The sequence below is a fragment of the Myxocyprinus asiaticus genome, chromosome 9 (assembly GCF_019703515.2).
Source record: "Myxocyprinus asiaticus isolate MX2 ecotype Aquarium Trade chromosome 9, UBuf_Myxa_2, whole genome shotgun sequence".
NCBI lineage: Eukaryota > Metazoa > Chordata > Actinopteri > Cypriniformes > Catostomidae > Myxocyprinus > Myxocyprinus asiaticus.
The window spans coordinates 28,897,639-28,918,273 of record NC_059352.1 but is presented as its reverse complement, the minus strand read 5'-3'; the positions used below and the strand labels follow the sequence as shown (position 1 = coordinate 28,918,273).

Below are 20,635 nucleotides of genomic sequence, written 5' to 3'. Positions count from 1 at the left end.
TTTGACAAGGGTCAGTAAAGGCCTCTGTATACTTAATATGAAATCGAAGAACGAACAGGTGTGATGTCATTTCGAACAAAATCTAGTCAAATCAAAGATGTTTTTGAGTTCGTTTTGGTGGTTCGGAACAGCTCGCCAGCGCAAACTTTCAGGAAATCTTTGTACTTGCTGCTAAACATCTTCGTACTGCCATAAGTCCACGTCATCAGTAGGTGTGACCTGGAGCTCCACCTACTTTGAGGCCGACAGCTTATTCCGGTCAGTCCACATGAACACACCAGTGTGTGGAGTTATTAGTGAGCTGGTGCAAACTTCCCTACATCTTCAAAAGGAATCAAATCTACTCAAATACTCTTAAGTGCCCATTCACTCTGTTGTTTGATATGCTGCTTCATACGTGTTGTTTGCAGCAGAAAGCCATTCACTTAACTCCCCAAAGTGAGATATGCATCTTATCATCATTCTTTTGTCTGTATTCTTCCCATTAACACCCTTTAAAAATACCCATCTTTGCAGTAGAATCATTGTCTTCATAATTTACAGTAACAGTGTAACCAGTGCATAGTATGGCTGCTCATAGTGTATTAGTGCATTATTGCCATGGATGCAGAATGTAAACATGACAAATTACACATTATCTACTGCATATATATTACTTTAAATCATCATCAAGTGGTTAAAACAGCTTCTTTTACTGATCTCAAGTGAATTCTACTAATAGAATGAGGCATAAAGTAATTTATAACACATTTTAATGTCACATTAGTTAAGTTTTACATGTAGTCTTGTGCATCCTCATATGTAAATGCTTCTCTTTAAAAACCTCCCCCAGCAGCGTGGCTGGTGTCTAAATGTTCGCAAACAGTGTACTGTTGCTCAGCTGTTTTGAAATTATTTTTGGCTCTGAGTGAAGAACGAAGTAGTAGTTCACAGTGAGTATACTGGGGCCTTAAGCAGTCACTCAGAACACCCTAACATCTTGGCAGCGAGTTTTGCAAAGACAAGCACTGGTCACAAAATGTAAAAACTAGTTTAATGAAACCTGTGGTGCAGTTCAGTGTGTTAAATATGTGGCTTTGACTGTGAGAGAAGTATTGCAGGTCGGCAGTGTCAGTGCCTATGTAAGGCTGTGATTGTAATCCAGTGGCTCAGGCATCTTTATTAGCCATACGGTCAAAAGGGAAGGGGAGGGGCTTAAGCAGATTTACCATCTTAACGGATGAGCAAAATTAGAGTACACTCATGATCTGGCACTGCTCTAACATTTGCCAACGATTAGCCAGAACCTGTCACAAAATTGCTGGAAAATGTTTGCCCTCCCTCCCCACACACAGTTTGTTTAGTCATTTGCTTAAAGATGTATCCTAGAAATTCTGTAATAAAGCACTGATATTTGTCTGTTTATGTTCATCGGGTTGGCTGCCATTAGGTCTGGCAAGCAGTTCACCTTTCTCAGACTCTATGAAATTGCTAGCGTTAGCTGCCTTGCTAAAGTTTAGGCTACGCCAGTCCGGACACCGGATTGATTCCAACCGGACCGCAAGACATGATGATGATGGTTGCGCCCTCTCATCGTCTCTACTGAGCAGCGCGACAAAACAACGGTGCTGTGTACACGAGATCAGATCTTTCTGCTCTGTATTCTTGAATATTTTTCTCAAGCACCGAACACGCTTTATACCCTGTCCCGCTCTGCACACGTTTCCCCTCTTCCCTGCATGTGAGTAGACATGAGGTGCTGCATAAGTTAACGCGGTTCCAGAGCGCCATTAGATATGATGTTTTTCCTTCTAAATTTAGCTTTATTAATCAGCATGTTAGGAGCCTTTAATAATAAACAAACAGATTTCTGTTCTAATTTTGTGAAATTATTCAGATGTCATCATCTCTGGCATGGATGACAAGGAAATACGATAAAATTACTAGTTTGTAGCCTAGTCTTTCTTTCTTTAATGAAAATTATAAAAATGGTCTAGTCAGACTTTTTCTAAATTTTCTCTCAGGTGATACCCCTGAACCCCCATACAGTATCATTCCTCCATCACAAGGGCTTCTGTGCCCCCATATTTGGGTATCTGAATATAACGAAATATAAAAATGTGAATGTAAAAATTATATGCTGTCATTATGTGACAAAACAATTGTTATTTTGACTGTTCAGGATTTTTTTTTTTTTCTTCTGCCAACTTGGAAATTCAAAAAAATGTTGCAATGTGCAAATGTGAATGTATATCATGAACACATCGATATCTAATGAAATGAAAAAGAATATTGTGATAATATTTTTGGCCATATCGCCCAGCCCTAGCTATCATGTCCTTTAGAGGTTGTGTGGTTAAAGATAGTACAATGGTGGAAGATGGCTAAAGTCTGAAATCGCTTACAGCACCTTTTAAATATGTTCTGCAATTTTTGTCCTTGCTCCCCTTTCCTGTAGTGGGCAGACCCCAGCAGAGTCAGATTTCCAAGTTCTGGAGATTGCTCGTAAACTGGAGATGTATGGGGTGCGCTTCCATCCTGCCGCTGATCGTGAAGGTACCAAGATCAACCTGGCTGTAGCCCACATGGGCCTGCAGGTATTTCAGGTACATGTAACTTTATTGTGTTACTGGATATGTGTTTAATATTATTTAAAGCAAATAAACCATTAGAGGCTTTGCATTACTGTGATTTTTACCATGGTTAAGGGATGTTGTTAATGTGAAGTGGTAACCTTGGTGAAATTACTGTACTTTCACAGGTTTAAGTGGCTTATTCCTTTTGTAAAATGGTGGCTACAGCAGTATTAAAAGTCAACAATGTTTAATAAGTGAAAACGTTTATTTGCATTATTGCATGGCTTTTTGAAATACTCAACATGTGGCTTTCGGTCATCAAATATTTCTAAATAATGGCCGCACATCCGGGCACAGTCAACTGGTGATCGCCACAAAATAATTCCCTTTAGGGTGATACAAGATCCCTCTGCTCCTTGTCAGGGTCTATTATCACCATTTTGGGGTTTGTTTTGCGAGTAAGTAATTTAGTTTGATTGCCTAACTCTAGGCTTTTTACAGTTGTCAAGCAGTGTAACAGAGTTCTTTTATATTGAATTCAATTGATGTGCAGTCACAGGTGTGTGTATATCGGCTAGTTTACAACAGCTTACAACGTGGCTCATCTAATAAGATTTTAGAGCCATTGTATAATTTTCTCACTTTTTCAGGGTCACACCAAAATCAACACCTTCAACTGGTCCAAGATTCGGAAGCTGAGCTTCAAGAGGAAAAGATTTCTAATTAAACTGCACCCAGAAGTTCATGTGGGTACCAAAGTTATAGATGTACATCTACACAAACGTTTAGGGTGCTTTCACACTTGGTTCGATTGCTGGGACCGAATCAGAGTTCCTTTCCTCCCGCTGCCCCCGCTGGTCTCTGTTCACATCATATTATTTTGGTCTAATCCGCGGTCCGATAACGTCATCAACATGCATACAAGCGGCAGCTGTTTACCACTGTAACTAGGTGACACCCGGAGAAGACATCACTGTGTTAAGTGAAGTTTTAAAGTTCGTCTCTTTGGATTTACCACGAAAACTTGCAATTCACAGAACAACACTAGTGTTTGTCAGCCGCGAGCCCGCGGATGCTGCAAGAGATGTGAAGAATGTGAGCTGCTCTCTGAAGGGGATTTGGACGCAAGCAGGTATGAGAAATGCATTATACCACAATAATTGTGATCGTGAGCCTGCAAAGACACAAATTATATGTCATCACAAGCAGTTCACTTCCGCGATTTGGTAAGACTGCATTCATATCAGCAGAGAACCATACTGGAGTTCACATGAACCGTACCCCAGACCACCTTTTCAAGCGGACCCGGGTGCAGTTCGTGGGTGCACACCCGAGTTCGGAAAACAGCGTTCACATTATCCAAACGAACCAAACTTTGACTTCATTCGATCACTGGTGCGCACCAAAATTGCTAGTGTGAAAGCACCCTTAGACACTTTACCTCAACACAGAGGGTACAAAATAAAATCTAATAAGGGGCTCAATGGGACAACAAGGACACATGATTTCAAATGAGTGAAATTTCAGTCAAGACACCATACATACCACCACCCATCCAACAAAACAAAAGCTGTTTTCATGTTCATGGATATGTCTAAGACATACAAAGCAGTGAAATTAGTCTGAAACTCTGGAGACTCCCCGGACACAGACCAGGCATAGCGGTAAGACATCTGAAGGTTTCAGTTAGTGTCTTTCAATAAAAGGTTCAACAGAGCATTGGCTTGGCACATAATAAAGCATAGCTGTAATGTTTTCAAGCTCAGGAGCTTAGTTGAATGGGGCCATCTCTTATCCCATGTAAGCATTTTAAATGTATTCAGAGTGACGTTTGTTATTCTGTAGGGATCACTTACATGGGGTGTTAAGAATCAGGACCATATGTTTCCTCATGTTGCCTTTCATCCAAGATGAAATTTCTTCTCAAAATCAATCCTTTCTCCTGTGACTGTTCAACCTTTCGTTCCACAGGGTCCTCATCAGGATACGCTGGAATTTCTAATGGCCAGTCGGGATCAGTGTAAGATCTTCTGGAAGAACTGTGTGGAGCATCACTCCTTTTTCCGTCTGTTTGACCAGCCTCAGCCCAAATCTAAAGCCGTCTTCTTCAGCAGAGGATCGTCCTTCAGATACAGGTGCCCTTGTGTTTTTATATGGGGTTGTAGGTATTAGAACGCAAGATTGACTTGGTTTGTTTTAATATGTTTTGTATATGTAACAGTGGAAGGACGCAGAAACAACTGGTTGAGTACGTTAGGGAAAGTGGGTTGAGGAAAACTCCTTACCAGAGGTGAGTTCATTCTGTCATAACTACAATGGCCCAAAAAATTAAGTTGCACATGAAACCAGTTTTACTTAAAGGTTACTATTTGGTCTTTCCTTTGTGAGCCCATCTGCAGTAATTGCAGTGCTCTGTGTTTCTTGTCTTTGCACTGATTTTGCTGACAGGAGGAACAGTAAGATTCGCATGTCGGCTCGTTCCTTGGCTTCTGATGTGCCAAAACAGGTCAGTAGAGTCCAAGTCCAAGATCAGGGTCATAACCACACTTTTGACAGCCAATAGTAATTTGAAGAACTAACTTTCTGTTTTCATCCACCCCTTTGTCTCTTTACCTCATCCTTCCATCTCAGCATCTGTCATTCAATGACAGTCTGAGGGCCCCTTTGTCTCCTCCTTCTGGGACCGCCTCCTTCCACTCCCTGCACACCCCCAGCTCACCCATGCAGACGGAGACCCCGGAACAGCCTCAGCATTTCGAGCACAGGCAGCAGCCTGCCAGATCCCCCAGCCCCATGAAGGAGGACCCCTTCAAGACCAACTCCCAATCCTCCTACGCCTTCCCAGGTGCCACTCATAACCAGGCAGCAGGAGACTGCGGCCCCTCGTTTGTGTGTGTAGAGAGTAGTTCCTTTAGTGCACGGCCCTCCCAAAATGGCAATGAGGATAGCGAGCAAGTAGGGGTGGGTGTCTTAATGGTGGGAGGAGGTGGGGCAAAAAAGGGTTTTCTTACACCCGAGTCATTTGAGGCGGAGTTAATGCGCTCCAGACATATACCATACCAGATCCCAGTGGCCTGCAGTCAACTGCACGTTAGCGAGGAGTACATAGATGATGATCCAGCCGAAATGTCATTTTACGCTGGTGGTGCAGAGGCATACTGTTATGGGTTCGATGATGAAAATGCTGAGAAATTTGAATACGGTGATAGAAACCCTGTGCAGGCCACTACATACGCTCTAGGTCTTGAGGACCTTAATGGCAATGCCAATGCTTTCTTTGAGAGTGGCTTTGGCCGATCTGAGACCAGTTCGCTGGTTAATAACCGCTCTGAGTGTAGCTCTCTAGATAACCTTCCGCTAGGTTCTGCCGGTGACTCGCTCTCGCTCGGCTTTGGAGGACCTGACTCCTCATCCTCCTTGCGGCTGCCGGGTTCAGAGAACCTCTCGGAGGCCAGCTCCATGGTTAACTTCCCTGCTTATTCGGTGCGCTCCGAAGACAGTTCGGCCATGCAGTTCAATGATCTGGTTGAGCAGTTGGAGCAGCTCAGCTATCCGCCCACAGCCACTGAAGGCTCTGCCAACGGCAGCTCTGAGTCTGACTCTGACTGGGGGTCAGACGGAGGTCTGCCTCCAGATCAGAACCTCTTTTTCAGCAACCCACTGTTGGGGTCAGGGGTGGACAACTTTCTGCTGGAGTGCCATAATCTCAGGGCTCTAGGCCTTGGGGACACCCCAGGTCCCACTCAACTTAAAATGTAGTGTGCCCTTCCCCCCATTAAACAGCAGCAGAATGAACGGTTGGTTTTAATGCAGAACATAACAAAGCACTTATCTCTCCTCCTCCCCCTGATAGAATCAGTACTAATAGTTTTGGCACTTCCTATTTCTTTCAAGCCCTTTTTAAGTGTACTTATTTCTTGTCACTAAATTCTGTACTTTGTACTTTTTATTGCTTTTCAATTCTAAGCGCTGCATCAAATATGTTCTTGTACGGCAGTGCATTTGTTCTTCAGACTGTTTCGTTTCGACATTAAGCCGTTTAAATGCTTTTATTTTGGTCTTTAGTCATGGTAGTCTGGATGATGAAAAGCTAATTTTGCGCTGTGACCTTTGAAGGAGAAAATTATAAGAATAGTGATAGTCTTACAAACATTCACCACTTTACTATACGGTAATGCTTTCTATGCAGCCTGTATATATAGAATTCATTATAAAGATATTCATAATGCATTATAATACACTCTGTAATGTGTTATTACTTTTCATAAATGAAACCAAAGTCATAATGTATTATATTCTTACCTATTCGCCTTTAGAGAGTGTAATTCATTTTATAACACATATAAAAGTTTCTCTTTAAGGCACTATAATTTTTAACTGTAGTTAAATAAGTTGTTATGAGTGCATTATAATGAATTAAGAACAACTTCATAATGCATATTATGCGCTCTTCATATCGTGTTACCGACTTTCTATAATTTATGAATATTTGGGGCTTTGATACAAAATCTGAATTGTCCCTATGATTGTCTGTGACTTTAGTGAATTTAACAATAATTTTAATAGCAAATATTTAGCAAACCACTCCACTTAAGTCTCTGAGGAGGAAAGTGAAACGTACACGTTTGTTGTCCTAGATATACATGTGTACAATATTCAGGGATGCAAAGTGCTCACCTTTCGGCTTGTCATCTTTTTATAAGCTAAATTGTTTGGCAACGTTTTACATTTGTACTTATTAAAATCACTTGAAATGGGTACTTTATTCATAAACACTTTAAAGCTTTAAATGCATCAAACAAATCACTGAAAATATACGCCTGAAACACCTATTATGACTTTCTCACCTTTTTCATCTCTCATGAGTTTGCATCCCTTATATGACATTGACATTTAATCAAATTTAACGAGGAAAGAACACATACAATTGTCTGATAGCTTAAGCTACTAGTATATTACATATATGAAGGTACTTTTATATCTGAGTGACTGCATAAGTCTATTCCAGTGCTGGTCAGTAGTACAGTTGTAAACCTCTCTGCTCAGGGCTTTGATTTATTAGCAGTGGAACTGATGGCCATAGCTGTAAAAAGCTAAATTGAGCCAAAGTTACTTTGCAGCTTTGTGTTTTGTTATTTTAGAATGATTCATTCCACACTGACCCCTGCTGTTTAGCTGCCATACATGCATTAAAAATTATCTGTTCTGATTGTATTCTGGACTTGTTTTGGGGTACTTTTCAGTTATAACTATTAACAGCTTTTTCAGCAAATTTTTGCTTTCCATAGACCCATATTTTATGCATGCACTTCAGTCCCAAGAAACTTGTAGATTAATTGTACTTTGAAGTTTTTTTTTCCAACGTCAATGAATGTAAGTGGTAGAGTAGTTATATTCTGTCAATACCACTGCAAAGAAAGTGAATGTAATATAGGACTTGAATGATATATAACATCATTCACAATATATAAGCATAGGAGCTCTCCCTGATCAGTGTTTGGAAAGCAGGAGGAACTATAGAGACGAGTTTGTTTAAGAGCCTTAATGGATAGTTCCTATCACAACTAAGCTCCTATAAAGTTCCTATTATCAACAGTATGTCCAGTTTTAGTCACATTTCTGTGAATGTAGTGATTAGTGAATTTCTTTTTTTTTTTTTTTTTTTCTCAAAATAAATGTTTAGTTAATAGCCATTTGTTTGTTTCTTAAATTGATTTTTATACAACATTGGTGAAGCTTCAGCCTTAAAGTGGCCTTTGCAACATGATAAACTGATTCTGGTACGATAATTCAGTACATTTCAGTATTACTGAAGTGTTTTTTTTTTTTTTTTTGTGGCTTATTTACTTTTTAGATATTTTCTGGCAATTCATTATTCTACCACTAGTGCAGGTTTGCTTTTTTGGAGCACTTCGATCTGTTTTTGAGGCACATATGTTTATTTCTGAATCATTTGGCGGTGCTCAATACCTTTAGGTGCCTTTTCAAAATGTAAATTGATCTTTTATGCCACATTGATGCCTCGTCTAATGCATTCAAATGAATGCCACTCTGAATGATCAGTGGCAGTTCTGGCTTACTTGGTGCCCTAGGCGAGATCCGATGTGGTGCCCCCCCTTAACCCCCTTAAATTCTCTCATCATTTAATCACCCTCATGACATCCCAGATGTGTATGACATTCTTCTGCTGAACACAAATGATTTTTTTTTTTTTAGAAGTATATCTCAGCTTTGTAGGTCCATACAATGCAAGTAAATGTTGGTTAGAACTTTGAAGCTACAAAAATCACATAAAGGAAGCATAAAAGTAGTCCATAAGACTCCAGTGGTCAAATCCATGTCTTCAGAAGCGACATAATAGGTGTGGGTGAGAAACAGAAATATTTAAGGAATTGTTTTACTCTGTTTCTCCACATTCACATCTTTAAGTCACATGTGATGCTTGTTTATTTTCATTTTCAGATCTGAAAGTGTAAGTGGAGATTTAGAGTAAAAAGGGATCATCGATCTATTTCTCACCCACACCTATCATATCGCTTCTAAAGACATAAATTTAACCACTGGAGTCTTATGCTGCCTTTGTGCTTCACTTGCATGATATGGACCTACAGAGCTGAAATATTCTTCTAAAAATCTTCATTTGCATTCTGCAGAAGAAAGAAAGCCATGTTTCTGGAATGGCATGAGGGTGAGTAAATGAGAATTTTCATTTTTGGGTATAACTAGACAATGAATGTATATGTTACTTCATTTATTTATATATATATATATATAATCTCATCAATGACAAATCTGCCCAGCAGTCACATGGTTGATACTTATTTTCTCAAGACCACAGAGTCGATCCTGTGTCACGTGCAGCTATACTGTTGATTATGGTTATCTTTTGTTTGTTCAGAATGTAAGAATGCATTATGAACATCTATAATCCTAACAATTTAGAGCCTTTTAGGCTGAGTAGCCTGTCAGGAACAACTCGGGGCACCTTTCCCCATCGAGATCTTGCGAGCTCTGTGTGGGGTGGTATGATGTGGGGCACCTCTCTCCCATCATGAGCTCGGGGTAGGGTGGCATGATTTGGGGCACCTTTCTCCCATTGCGAGCCAGGGGCACGATGGCATAATTCGGGGCACCTTTCTCCCATTGCGAGCCAGGGGCGCGATGGCACAATTCGGGGCACCTTTCTCCCATTGCGATCTTGCGAGCTCTGTGCAGGGGCGATCGATCAGGTACCCTGTCGTGCCGCCCCAGAGAGCGTTACCGCCCTAGGCGCCTGCCTATATCGCCTATGCCAGGATCCGCTACTGTGAATGATGCAAAGTATTACACAGTGCCTTAATAGACAACACCAGCTCAGTGCTGTTTGTTTCTGTACAACATCCAGACCACATAAATGCCTGGGGTTTCTGTTCTGGGGTCTGGAGAGAATAACATTGATTGTGTGCCATAAGTACATTGAATCACAGTGGTGTTTTTCCTTTATAGTGATGTTATTTCCCCTACCTTTCTTTCTTGAGCTTTCCATTAAAATATCCTGCCATCTTTACCTCCTTGTGTGAATCATTCTCCTCTGTCCTTTGTACTTCTTTGGCAAACCTAATTTTATGATTTTTAGCAGTACTTTCTCTCTTTTTTTTTTTATTCCTTTTTTTAATTTTTTTATTAATGCCACAAAACATACAAAAGGAGTATATAGCAGGGGATACATGAAAAAGGGGGTTTAACAGTAAACAAAAAGGGTTTGTAAAAAAACAAAAAAACAAAAGTACTTTCTCAACTCACTGTAGATATGTGTTGGATAAGAAAACTTTCTACTCTGAACTTTTTCCATTTACTACAAACAAAGGTGATTTTGTTTTAAAGAAAACAAAACAAACTTTTTAAGTATTACCAAAAGAATTCATTCTCATTGTCATTTTGAGAGCCAACGAAACATGGCCCATTTAGTTCTGTTTTGCATCCATTTGGGGCCTCTCTCTACTCTCACAAGCAAAAGCTGGCCTGGCTGCTTTTAAAATCTGGGCAAGGCACTTTTTGGCTATCCATCTAACAGCCTCCACAATAGCTGAATTTTCAGATCCCCCATCATGAACACTCTTGGATCCCCACTCCCGATCTGATCCATGGTCAATATGACGTGAGGTTGTAGTATGCTGTGTTTGGTTATGTAGGGCTACTATGGCAATACTTTATAAAAGGTTTTATCATTAAGTCATTCGCACACAATGTATAATGCCTAACAGATCAGTAGTTCATTTGCATCCTAATATGAACATGTAAAAATATATGAATAATAATTGCATAAGATTTCTATCTATTTGAATGTACATTAACTAATGACCTGTTAAGCATTAGATTGTGTTGTAATGTTAAATTATTTTCTAATGAAAGTTATTATAAAATATATTTTTTTTTAATAAACTAATCTATCAAGTGGTAATGAGGCACCATTTTATTATATATATATATATATATAAGAGTTTTGACTTCAAATAACTCATTTTACAAAGACTTCTAATAGAAACTAGACTTGAATAATATTCCTGGTCTAGTCTAGAATGGAGCTGTAATCCTCTCTCATATTATCTGCAGTTTACATAACAGAGGGCTGTTTTAGTCTAGAAGTCTTCATGAATATTTCACTCATGTTGCTGTTCACAACATTTTTGTGTGTGTGTTTGTGCATAAGATAAAAAAAAATCAAGGCCTGTTTTTGTCTTGTCATTAGACAGTTCATTGGCAAATGTTTAACCCTTTAGTTTATACCTGTTTTACTGTCAGAAACAGTATTCCAGCTGAGTTGCCACTCTGTCATTATGAGCATATGTTGCAGTGTGATCAGTCTTTTAATGCCAGTTAAAAGTGTTTTTACAAAAACATGTTGCCCCCACACCTTGCCTGAAGAGCACATATAATGAATATAATGTATGATTTTTGTTTTGAAAAAAACGTACATAACTAAAGCACTCGCCCCATTAATTTTAAGCATTTAAAATATATTTCAACAGTACAAACAATATATATTTTTTTTTATAGAAATCCACTTTACATGTTATGCATCCTCTTTCCATGGCACACACAAAAAATTGCCTAAAAATGTATAATAATTGACCTGTAAACTTTTATCATTTCAGAATTGATACACTGATGCCAAGAATCTCAATTTAAAAGTAGTTATATTTAGTATTTTAAGGCCGATGTTGTTTTTTTATTTTTTTTTATTATTATTATAGCAAAATATGTTGCACAAAATGCAAGTTTGTATTGTACTACTTAAAAAGATTGATACAGAGGTTTGAAAGTACTGATAAAAATAACTGCTGAACAAATTCAGTCCAAGACAGTATAAGCAAGCACTTTTCATATGAAAGTCAAACACTTTGTCACATTTTAGCATAACACTCTGTGTACTGTGTTAGAAACATGATTGTTTTAAAGGCTCAAATTAAAAGTGGTGTTCCTAATTGTGATGCTTAAGTACAGTTGTGCTCTGTAGAAATTTAGAGAGTGCTTTTTGGGGAAGGTCATGAAAAGAAAGAACCTGACCAGATCTGCCTTACTCTGATTCTTGCCCTCCCTTACTCTTGCCTTGTGCTTTACTTTTTGTTTCCTCAGTATAGCTTTTTTGTAGAATTATTTCTGAAATTAAGAACTATTAATGCAAAAACAAGGTCCTTAATGTACTAATGTGAAAATAGAGTAAACTTCTATGTGTGTGTTTAATATGTGTTTCACACTTTCCCTTTGAAATAAAATAATCACTTTTGGGTAACTGGGATTGCAGACTTAAACATTTTTTCTACCTATATTGTAATGACTTATGTGAAGCAAGGAACATTTAAACTGCAAGTCCTTTAGATAGTTTAAAAAACAACAACTACATTACCACATATAAATAACCTGTGTCCATACGTAACCTACTACCTAAATCTAATACGTTTTTCTTAAACTGCTGCAAAATGTTTTTTGAGGTTTTGAGTTTGTTAGGATTTGTGGTTTCCAGTGTTTTAATTAGTTGTAAATTAAAGAAGCTGTCTTGCAGATCAGTGCCACTGTCAATAATAACTTCAGCAGCCTTCTATTTATTATAATTTCTTTGCTGAACTGTTGCTGCTGATTTTGAAAGTTTGTGGTTTAACCCTGCGCTGACATCCTGCAGGAGCTGTAATGTAAAAACAGGCCTGAAGGGCAGGCAAGGAGCAATGCTAAGACTAACACCATGATGACAGAGGCCAGGAGACACCGTGTCTGGCATCATCCTGGAGTCCACTGCAGGGACTAAAAACGATATATTTTTAATTTCGGTTCGTTCTGAGCAAAAACAGTATTTTTTCGCTCCGGTTCGGAAGTTCCGCAGCCTCTTTTCCTAATGGAAACTGGTTAGAACAAAATAAAAAAACGGTTAATAACATTCTTTTTAAAATTGTAGCACTCTGAGCTAAGGGTTGTTGAAATACCAGTTGTGGGGTTGCCAAATCTGGTGAGAGAAACAAGTAATGTGGTCTGGAAAAACAAGCTCAAAATAAGCCACTTGCCACACCAAAATAAGTGAAAATAAGCCATAAAATTTTTATGGTGTGGTGAATTTAACAGCATAGAAATCATAACAAGCATACAGTTAATTCAAGTATAATTTTTATTACAGATCTGCTTCTTAGTCAACCCAGCAGCGTCAAATTTATTTTACCCTAATAATGTTTTCCTTGCATCTGGATTAGCCGTACATATACTGTATATATAGTAATTATACATAGTTGATAAAAAAAAAAAGGTCTTCATCCAAAGAATGCAGTTAGGCAAAGAAATGTGTGATGCAGCAGCTTCCTTCAGGATCAAAGCACATGTTTTTTCGGGCAACACGAAGTAGTGTAATTCCAAAAATTTACTAATAAACCCTTTGGCTTCATGAAAATTATTGGAATGAAATTAACTAGTTATATTCAGTTACCATCATTTAAAAATAAAGTTTTCACTCCAGAACAATTGAAAATGACTTCGTTTTCGGTTACGTTCTGCAAAAAATGTTGTTCGTTTTTGTCCCTTGAGCCGTTTTCAGCCCCTGGTCCACTGACTAATTAAAATGACAATGCACGCTGTGCTTTTTGTTGCGAATGGACTGGTAATCTATTAATTAAGGATCTGTTATTTATTTATTTATTTATTTGTATTATCATTATTAGTTTATCATGGGTATGGCCTTTAAGGGTAACGTCTTCATAGAAAAATGTCTTGGTCTTTAATCAGTAATTAAGTAGATTTATGGGTCAGCATTAATCAAAAATTCATCTAAAAATTACAAATATGTAATTATTCACCCTCATGTCATCGCAAACCCATATGATTTTCTTTCTTGTGCAGAACAAATATATATATAAAAAAAGAAACTCAATGATTTTCTATACAATAGCAGTTGATAAAACTGCTTAAAAAGGACCCGAAAGTCTCATAAAAGTAGTTTTATGCAACTCATGCGTCATGTTGTAAGTCTTCTGAAGACATACAATCACTTTGTTTGATAAGTACTATAAATTCTTCTCCCTGCCCAGTAGTTGGCGATATGCATGAAGAATGTGAAATGCCAAAAACAAAAGAAGAAGAATGTTAAAGTGAAAGTGGGGATTGATCGTAAAAAAACGACTTAAATATTGATCTGTTTCTTACCCACACTCATCGCTTCTGAAGATATGGATGTAACCACTAGAGTTGTAAGGATTACTTTTACACTGCCTTTATGTGCTTTTGGAGCTTCAAAATTCATTCAGTTGCATTGTATGGATCTACAGAGCTGAGAGAGCTCTTCTAAAAATCTTCTGTTTTCAGCAGAAGAAAGTTATACTTATCTGGGATGGCATGAGGGTTGATAAATGATGAGATAATGTTTATTTTTGGGTGAACTATTCCTTTAAATGAATGTTCAAAATGAAGAAATATCCAAAAATAGGGTAAATGTCTTTGTTCATTTCTGATGTGCCTGGATCTTACCTATTCATTAACAGTTTGTCTGCTCTGTAGTGTTGGAGGATAGAAATGTATCTAGCATTATTTTGTAAGGTTTACCCCATTATTTACCTACATTTATTTCCGTTATCTGTCCTAAGTAACTTCATTAAATTAATCCTGTCCTGTTTTATATAACCATATCTTACAAGTGTGATTTTGGCAGACTCTTCCTTGACATGTGACATTCACGAAAGCACATATATTAGGTTTGTGATTACTTCAGAGTGTATCTCAGGACACCTGGTGACTTTTTAAACATAATATAAATTTTCCATTTAAAAAAAACAATACAATTGTTGCTTGGGTTAACTACTATCACAAACCACCAAAAGCAATTTGATGTTAATGCAGTGATAGGGATAAATGGAAGAATAAAGTAGACAAAGCAGGAGTCTGCCTGATCTTTGTTAGAGTTTCACTTCTTATGCTACATTCCACAGCCTCGTTCTAGTGTAGAGCACTGCTTCAGTGTTTGTACAGGCTGGCAGCCAAAACCCGGCTGTAGACCTTCCTCCCCCTCCCCTTTTCTCCTATGTCATCCCCACCGGGACACTCCTGTTAAACTGTAAACCACTGCCGGCTCACCAAACCAGCAGTATTGCCGATAATCCTCTGCAAGAATTATTTCCGGGTCGTAAAGCCACCTTTTTCTTTCTGGAATTCTGTTCCTTGTTTATGCCCAGCCTCCGCATTCTTGTTTTCCCCCATGAGCTGATCCTCTTTGAGGGGAAAAATACATTTCCTCTTCCTAATATTTAACCATCTCTCTTTATGCATGTGTGGGGCTATCTTGCTTTTGTTTTGAGGTTTCTAATCTTCATTCCTTAATATGGTATAAAGGAAATATATGTGATTTTATACTATCAGGGCTTTATATATATATATATATATATATATAGCTCTGAAGGAATGGCTGTGTGTCTTTGGTATATCAGGTCTTTCACTGTTTTTATTAGTCAGCATAGTTTGTTAGAGCAACACAGAAGTGCCACAGGATGAATAAATACATCAACTGGTGTCCAAAATAAGTTTGCCATACTATCTTAGCTTTTTTTAACATCCATTAGTGCTATTACATTCAAGATTAAATGACTGGATAGAATGATATAGATGATTTGTCAAATGGAAATTTTAATGTGTATTTTTAAAAAACAGTGGTTTTAAAATACTTGTATCACAATTGGATTTTGCAAACTTGAGACATTTTCTTTGCTAACATTTGCAATAATAAATGTTTTCACGTAAATTGGGGCTGTTTGTTACATTCAGCTACAGTATTTTTAGCTGTCCCAAATTCATGGAATTAATGGAATCGGGGCAAGAACAAGTTTTAAGTTTAAGTTTGTCTCTGGCCATGGCCACTCCATTTCTAACTTGATCGTTGTCCAAACTGAGGTTATGGAGAGCGTTTTTGAAACATTCCTGTGTAGACTTTTTTTTTATTTTTATTTTTATTTTTATTTATTTTTTTTTTTTTATAAACAAAAACGTGTTCTTGTGGACGTAGTCTCTGTCTCTGTGAACATAGATTCCTGCTACTGCATTTCTTTTACCTGTACAGCTGATGACCCGAGTTTTCAAATTAGATCTATTTTTATGTGCTTGTAGTCTGAAGTATTAACTCATGTTCTCCCTCTCTTTTCTCATCCCACAGACTCTGCCATTGACAGCCCACAGCTGTCTCCCTTCAACTCCAAAGGTCCGCTTTGTCTGTCACCCTCTTTCCAAATGTCCACCCTCAGTCTTCCCGGGCAGGCACCCTCGCCCCTGCAGAGCCCCATCCTGAATGAGGTGGGCACTACCAGACTAGAAGAGGATGAAGAGGGCAGGAGGAAGGTACACTGATTGCATGCCAGCCTGCCAGGCCCTGAAAAAGAGCATAAAACTCACCTCAGGGACTTTTGGGATTTGATTAACAAGTGTGAGAGATGCCCTTTTGGGTTTTGTGTTGCTTGATGGGACTAAAGCTTTGCTTGATGTTGTGTAATGGCAATGACCATATGATTTTGGGTTGTTTAAGAAGATTTTTTGCTCGCTGCTAACTTTGGTGTGCACAGCTGACCCTAAATGCCCTGCCTTCAAGTGTGTTGGACATGGACACTATGCATATTTAGTAACATTTCTTGAATACTTTAAAACTTGCTTAAAATATTGCCAGAATAAAAACAAATATTTCAAAACTGAATTGGGTAACTGTCCAAACCTGACCCTTCATTTGTGGCATTACGTTCTTAAAGTAAATCTTAGTTCACCCAAAAATGAAATTTCTGTCATACCCATAATTTCATTTTAAGCCCGTATGTCTTAATTTCTTCTGTGGAGCACAAGAGAAGACATTTTGAAAAATGCTCACACTGCACTATTCCATAAAATAAAAAGCATACAGTGACCAGGGACACTCAAGCTCCAGAAAGAACAAAGCAGCAACATAAAAGTAGTCCATATGACTAGTCTGCTATATACCAAGACGTTTGAAGCCATACAATGGCTTTGTGTCAGGAACAGACAAGAATTTCAGTTGATTAAATTATTAACTGGATATCTTCCCCTCCTCCACAGCTCTCAAATCTCATTTTCGCACATTTAAATTTGCCAAGTCAAAATGAGTCACGCATTAAAGGGATAGTTCACCCAAAAATAAAAATGTACTCACCCTTATGCCATCCCTGATGTGTATGACTGACTTTTTTCTGCATAACGCAAACAAAGATTTTTAGAAGAATATCTCAGCTCTATAGGTCCATACAATGCAAGTGAATGGTGACTAGACCTTTCAAGCTCCAAAAAGCACATAAAGGCAACATGAATGTAATCCATACGATTACAGTAGTTAAAACTGTCTTCTGAAGAGATATAATAGGTGTTGGGGAGAAACAGTTCGATATTTAGGCCCTTTTTTACTGTAAATCTCCGCTTTCACTTTGACATTATGAAAGTGAAAGTAGATATTTATAGTAAAAAAAAAAAAAAAAAGGATTGGAAAAGTGATTGCATCGTTTCAGAAGACATATTTAACCACTGGAGTCATATGGATTATTTTTATGCTACCTTTATATGATTTTTGGAGCGTGAAAGGTCTTGTCACCATTCACTCCAATTGTATGGACCTGCAGGGCTGAGACATTCTTCTGCAGAAAATAAATGAAGATTATTAGAAGAAAGTCAAACACATCTGGGATGACATGAGGGTGAGTGAATTAAGAGAGAATTTTCTTTTTGGTTGAATTATCTGTTTAATAACACACAATGGTATTGTTTTTCCTGTGTGTCATAACTGAATGTTATACACCAAGTTTGAATATGCGAAAGCGCAAATGATTTAAGGAGGGGAAGATTTTCAGTGAATAACTAAATATTTGGTCTGTTCCTCACACAAAGATATATCACATGACTTCAAGATTTGGACTGTAGTGCACAAATTGTATGCACTACATTTAGGGTTCTTTAATCATTTTTATTGTCCTTTTGGAGCATAACAGACACTGGTCACTCTATTCTTTCATTATATGGAAAAGAGCAGCATAAACATTCAAAATATCTCATAGAACTGACAACGGTAAGTTAATAATGACAGAATTGTAATTTTTTTGAGTGAACTCTTATTTTAACAACACATATCAGTGAGTGATTTTATGTTATTATTTTCAGAGATACCCTACTGACAAAGCCTACTTCATTGCTAAAGAGATTCTGACGACAGAACGAACGTACCTGAAGGATCTGGAGGTCATCACAGTGGTGAGCAGAGTCTGCTGTGATCATGACTCATCATGAGTGTAATGAGTTTAGCTCACTGTGTGCGAGGCCTGTCTGGTTTCTGTCAGCCCTGTGCATATGTTATTCTGTTTAGATGGGGTGTGTTTGTGTCGTCTTTTTGATGTGTTTAATGTGTGCCTGTTATAAGATCTCTGAGGTTGTTGTTGTCTTTGAGCTGGGTGGTGTGTTTAATCTCACACTGTTATGTTTGTGTCCTCAGTGGTTCCGTAGTGCAGTGATTAAAGAAAACGCAATGCCTGAGGGTCTCATGACTCTCCTGTTCTCCAACATTGACCCCATCTATGAGTTCCATAGAGGCTTCCTCAAAGAGATCGACCAAAGGCTGGCTCTCTGGTATTTACCCATCTCATTTAACACATTTCACACACTTTTTATGACATATGTGATGTTAAAGATGTTTTGCTTTTCCTAAATGGTGGGAAATATGTTTTTCTTGGTCTTTGTTGGTTTTCGCTTGTTTGCAGGGAGGGCCGCTCTAATGCTCACGTAAAAGGAGATTACCAACGAATTGGAGATGTAATGCTGCGTAACATGTGTGCTCTAAAGGTGAGATTATAGTTCAGTTCTACAGAAAAAGCACAACATAATAAAACCTGGCTGATTTGAGTTTAAAGGTGAAGTATGTCATTTCTATGCCTCAAGCCAATGTTGCTATTTTGGCTGTTTGGGATACTCAAACAAGCAGAGCAATGTTTTAATGCACCACAGAGCCAGTTTTTAGTCCTTTCGTGGAAACCAACCTACCAGTCGGTTACTTATAGTTGTCTTCATATTAAGCTGGTATTGGAGAAACTATTTTAACAAAAATTATACACTTCAACTTAATTACATTTTTGGTGTAAATATTAAAATGCTCCATATTTTATGGCAAGGTATTGACACCTTCATATCCACAGGAGTTCACAGGCTACCTGCAGAAGCATGATGAGGTGTTAACAGAGCTGGAGAAAGCTACAAAGCGCGTGAAGAAATTGGAGACGGTGTATAAGGAGTTTGAACTGCAGAAGGTGTGCTACCTGCCCCTCAACACCTTCCTGCTGAAGCCCATCCAGAGACTCATGCACTACAAACTCATTCTGGAACGCTTGTGCAAGCATTATGCTCCCCAGCACAGAGACTATGATGATTGCAAAGGTGGGCCATCTCAAAAAATAAACTGTTCCCAGCTAAACCTTAAATGGTGTTTTTTGGGTTATATTGTTTAGGTGTTGAAACGGATGAAATCTATGAGACTCAACTTGGAGCTCACACTTATGTAAAGTTGATGTGTGCTGACTTTGATTTTTCTGCAGAGGCCCTGAAAGAGGTGGCAGAGATTGCTACTCAGCTGCAGAGCAGTCTGATTCGATTGGAGAACTTCCAGAAGCTGACAGAACTTCAGAGGGATCTGATAGGCATTGAGAACCTTACAGCTCCAGGAAGAGTGAGTTCTTAGCTTGCATTTGGAGTTTTGTTTTAGTTATGTATGTTGGTTGGATAATGGTAGAATAGTGGTTGGGCTTTTAGCCAATACCATAAACATCGTGAGATCAACCCCAGACATAGGTATCCTACAAAATAAAGAGTTACTCTGGCTATGTTCACACAGGCAGAAAAAAACAGATTTTTTTGGCCTACCTGACTCAAATCGGTTTAGGTTTTTGTAGTCTGAACAGGACAAATCACGAAAATCAGATTTTTACAAGCCTGATCCAAACCACATTCATAGGTGTTTTTGTCATTGGTTTTGTGCGATGGGTTGTTTTGTTAGGTGTTGCGATTAGAAGACATACAGTTGAAGTCAGAAGTTTACATACACTTATGTTGAAGTCATTAAAACAAATTTTTTAACCAAACTATAGTTTTGGCAAGTTGTTTAGGACATCTACTTTGTGCATGACATGAGTCATTTTTACAATTATTTACAAACAGATTGTTTCACATTTAATTGACTATATCACAATTCAAGTGGTTCAGAAGTTTACATACACTAAGTTAACTGTGCCTTTAAGCAGCTTGGAAAATTCCAGAAATGATGTCAAGCCTTTAGACAGTTAGCCAATTAGCTTCTGATAGGAGGTGTACTGAATTGGAGGTGTACCAATGGATGTATTTTAAGACCTACCTTCAAACTCAGTGCCTCTTTGTTTGACATCATGGGAAAATTAAAATAAATCAGCCAAGACCTCAGAAAAACAGTTGTGGACCTCCACAAGTCTGGTTCATCCTTGGGAGCAATTTCCAAATGCCTGAAGGTACCACGTTCATCTGTACAAACAATAGTAAGCAAGTATAAACACCATGGGACCACGCAGCCATCATAC

The 20,635-nt window shown here is 38.2% G+C and overlaps 1 protein-coding gene across 1 annotated transcript in view; it reads left to right on the top strand.

The window, feature by feature from the left end:
* The window catches only part of LOC127446513 (FERM, ARHGEF and pleckstrin domain-containing protein 2-like), a 74,630-nt gene that overhangs the window by 31,500 nt on the left and 22,495 nt on the right, over positions 1 to 20,635 (top strand). The window contains exons 9-20 of the mRNA XM_051707488.1: positions 2,438 to 2,585; positions 3,206 to 3,301; positions 4,527 to 4,690; positions 4,777 to 4,845; positions 5,004 to 5,061; positions 5,187 to 5,400; positions 16,210 to 16,391; positions 18,204 to 18,293; positions 18,532 to 18,665; positions 18,797 to 18,878; positions 19,229 to 19,466; positions 19,625 to 19,755. Coding sequence (XP_051563448.1) covers positions 2,438 to 2,585; positions 3,206 to 3,301; positions 4,527 to 4,690; positions 4,777 to 4,845; positions 5,004 to 5,061; positions 5,187 to 5,400; positions 16,210 to 16,391; positions 18,204 to 18,293; positions 18,532 to 18,665; positions 18,797 to 18,878; positions 19,229 to 19,466; positions 19,625 to 19,755 — 1,606 coding nt within the window. The remainder of the gene's footprint in view (positions 1 to 2,437; positions 2,586 to 3,205; positions 3,302 to 4,526; positions 4,691 to 4,776; positions 4,846 to 5,003; positions 5,062 to 5,186; positions 5,401 to 16,209; positions 16,392 to 18,203; positions 18,294 to 18,531; positions 18,666 to 18,796; positions 18,879 to 19,228; positions 19,467 to 19,624; positions 19,756 to 20,635) is intronic.